The sequence below is a fragment of the Pteropus vampyrus genome, unplaced genomic scaffold, assembly GCF_000151845.1.
Source record: "Pteropus vampyrus isolate Shadow unplaced genomic scaffold, Pvam_2.0 Scaffold79, whole genome shotgun sequence".
NCBI classification, from domain to species: Eukaryota; Metazoa; Chordata; class Mammalia; order Chiroptera; family Pteropodidae; genus Pteropus; species Pteropus vampyrus.
Window position 1 is genome coordinate 2,801,292 of NW_011888860.1, and position 3,354 is coordinate 2,804,645.

At 37.4% G+C, this 3,354-nt stretch overlaps 1 protein-coding gene across 1 annotated transcript in view; it reads right to left on the bottom strand.

Moving 5' to 3' along the window:
- The window catches only part of ATP8A1 (ATPase phospholipid transporting 8A1), a 234,393-nt gene that overhangs the window by 112,488 nt on the left and 118,551 nt on the right, over positions 1–3,354 (bottom strand). The window contains exon 20 of the mRNA XM_023532240.1: positions 2,286–2,295. Within this exon, the coding sequence (XP_023388008.1) occupies positions 2,286–2,295 (10 nt within the window). The remainder of the gene's footprint in view (positions 1–2,285; positions 2,296–3,354) is intronic.

Below are 3,354 nucleotides of genomic sequence, written 5' to 3' on the forward strand. Positions count from 1 at the left end.
GTGCAGAACACTGTGGTGTTCAGAGGTGCTACATGGAAGAATGGTCCAGAACTCAAAAAGTTTGAGTGATGCTGGACTGAATAAAGCTGAAGAGCTTGCCCTACTGTAATACTTCTTAGAGGCTTTAAAATGTTAATGTGCACAGTGGGTCCTTTAATGAGGTGATATGGATTTGCCCCAAACTTATTCACTAGTGTTCCTTTTTGGGGTTAGGGCATCATTATGGGACTAGTGCTGACAAAAGAACAAATTCTGAGAGACATAGGTCTAAATCTACTGAGGGCTGGTGGGTATAGTAGAGAGACTCTTGCACAAACCTGGTATTGCCTTAGAGCTGAATATTTCTGATTGTGTCATATTAGCTTTAAGACTCACTTTACTTAATCTGTAAAATCTAATTACTGGATTATCTTTAAAGTCATTTTTAGCTTTAGCTTTATGCACTACTTATGTTTCTCTAATTTTGCCCCTTTATAAACTGCCTATTGTTCCTTCAGTCATTCTTTGGCTTGGGTTTCATGTTTTAAGAATTTTAGTATTCAGCCTTTGCAGTTTTATTAGACCAAGAAAAAATAAATCACGTACCTGCAATTATCTTCTCAGTGTTATTACCCATGTTGGGGTCTCAAGTCTCAGGGCTGAGATTTGGAAGCAGCCTAATGGACTATGATTTAGAACCCTTGAGAGAAACAGAACTTAGTGACCTCGGAACAGATGGAATATTCCAGGCCTTAATTATGAATTTCTTTTCATTTTTCAGTGGTGGAATGGGAAGGGGAGCAAAGCAAAAGGAAATGATAATTTCCCCTCATGGCACTTTTCTGAGAATGAAGGGTACAACTTATGAATTCTATTTTTTCAAGAGGCTAACAAAATTTTCAATAAAATTAAAATAGGCCATCTTAAAACTAATTTTTAAAAATATATTTTAAAAAATTGAAATCATGAAAACAAAAGTGATGAAAAGGCTAGGGAGATAAAATTCTGTCAACCATTCTTATGGAAGAAACTGATGCTCAGAATAGGATAATTTTCTACCTTCTTTATTATATCAAGGAAAGCAGGGGACTGAATGTGCTTTTCTGCACGAATTGCATAGTGTTTTAAAATGACGATCACAATTGGTCGTGCTTAAATTGAGAAATAAATACATACAGATACCTTCTCACCCAAAATAACACTCATTTATTCAGAGGTCTGTACATCAAATATTTGGTATAGTATTATGGACTATAAGAGGTCCTTCACAGGAACTAAAGCATCCCCTAGGACCAGATTTAGAACCTACTGAGTTTATATTTACAAGAAATCCTAGATGGATTTACTTATATGGTGTCCTAGTCCTTGGCAAGGTCAAAGTGGAAAATCTTGGTGAAGAGATGCTGCTGGAGTGGCATGGCACAGTCAAATGACAATTACTTATTTAAAGAGCCTAGGGCTTCATGATGAAAAATTTTAGGTGAATTTTCATTCAAAAATTTGTTTTTCTATTCATCTTTTAGACTGAAGTTTTGATGCTGCTCTATCCTTACTTACAGTGCCTTGCACATATCAGGTGTTCAAAAATGTGTTAGTGAAATAAAATATTTAAAGTAATCCTTAATCATCCTGAAATTTCACTTGTATGGAATACCACATTATACAATATTCTCAAATAAAAAAAGACTATACAATAAAGTGCAAGAGTCAACAATAAGAAGGTAGCAAGTAAAAAAAAAAAGAGGTCTTACATAATTACTTATTTAAGCACTATATATACTGAAGTTATCTAGATGATCTTGCTATAAATTAGCCAATTACTGTCAAAGAATCTGATCTTCTCGTCAGGTTAACAACAAGGTAAGTGTGACCTGCTGCAAAAAGCTTGGCTCTTTAGAACTGGAATGTTTGCTGAAGACATTAGACACATCTATATTTAAATACAGACAAACATTTTCTGGATTTACATGTACAATTCAGAACTATCTGTACTTTGCCACTGATGTGGTGGTGAACTGTTAAAAATAACTCATTTCAGATGTGGTCATTTTACATATGGCACAGAATTTTATTTAGGGGGCATTTAATTTGAAATTTTCAGTCACTTTAAGGTTCTTACAACATTAAGTATATTAGTCAAGCTTTTAATTTCTTCTCTGGGATATAAGTATTAGAGTAGGATTTTTACTTTATTATATTTTTTATTTGTGTAAATGTAACTTTTCCCAAATTATTTTCTATTGCAGATATAAGTTGTGTATTGCATACTTTCTTTTTCATTTAAAAATTAGCAAAGACAATCTCACTGCAGAAAATCTAGAAAAAGGCCAGAAAAATAAGTCATCCATAAACACAGACACACAGACACACAGCTCATCTAGATGAACTCTTCAGTACTATCTTCCAATTCACTAACTTCACTCCCACCTCTTCAACTCTGTCTAATCTAGAGTTCATTCCATTTACTGATGTTTTTTCTTAAATTTATTAATGATTTCTAATTTATCTTACAGTTATCCCCATTCTTTCCTCCTTCCAATTCCTTTTTCATTAAAAATAACTAATTTCAACTGCTGATCAAGATGGTGGAGTAGATAAATGCATGCATGTATCCTCTCAGAACCACACCAAAATTACAACTAAACTACAGAATAGTCATCACTGGGAGTTGCCTAAAGTCTAGCTGAACAGAAGTCCTACAACTGGGGACACACAGAAGAGGCCACTTCGAGACTGGTAAGAGAGACAGAGACATGAAATGGGCTGGTCCCACACCTGTGTGTGCTGACTGAGAACTGGGAGAAATATCTTGGCTGTGGAGGTTCCCCCAGAGGTGCGAGGGGTCCTGGCCTCACTGGGTTTCCAGCCCAGGGTTCTAGTGCCAGGAAATGAAGTCTCCACAACCTCTGGCTGTGGAAACCAAAAGAGACTGTGACTGGGTGAGACAAAGGGCTGAGAGAGTCACAGACATTCCTCTTAAAGGGCCTACATGTGGACTTGCCGCTGACAGACTTGCTTGCTTTGAGCTCCACTGCTGGGGTAGCAGCTCGAAAGGTGCCATGAACAAATGGGGAGGAACTGAGTTATTTGGCTTCAGAGTGAGGGCTGGAAGGGCAGCCTTCTCTCAGACAGAAGTGCTGGCAGAGGCCATTGTTCCTTTCTTGAGCCCTTCCCCATCCAGCTTGTAGACCCGGGCGTGTGCCATACCTGAGTCTCTATCAATGTATTGGGAGGAGCAGTTTTCCTGCCCTTCCCAATATGTGGGCCCACCCAAGTCACTTGCAGTGGATTTTTCATATAAATGGCCTGTCTTGGCTCATGCTACAGACTTTCCTAAAATCTCTCAAAGGTTCACAACACCTAAACAAGTAGCAG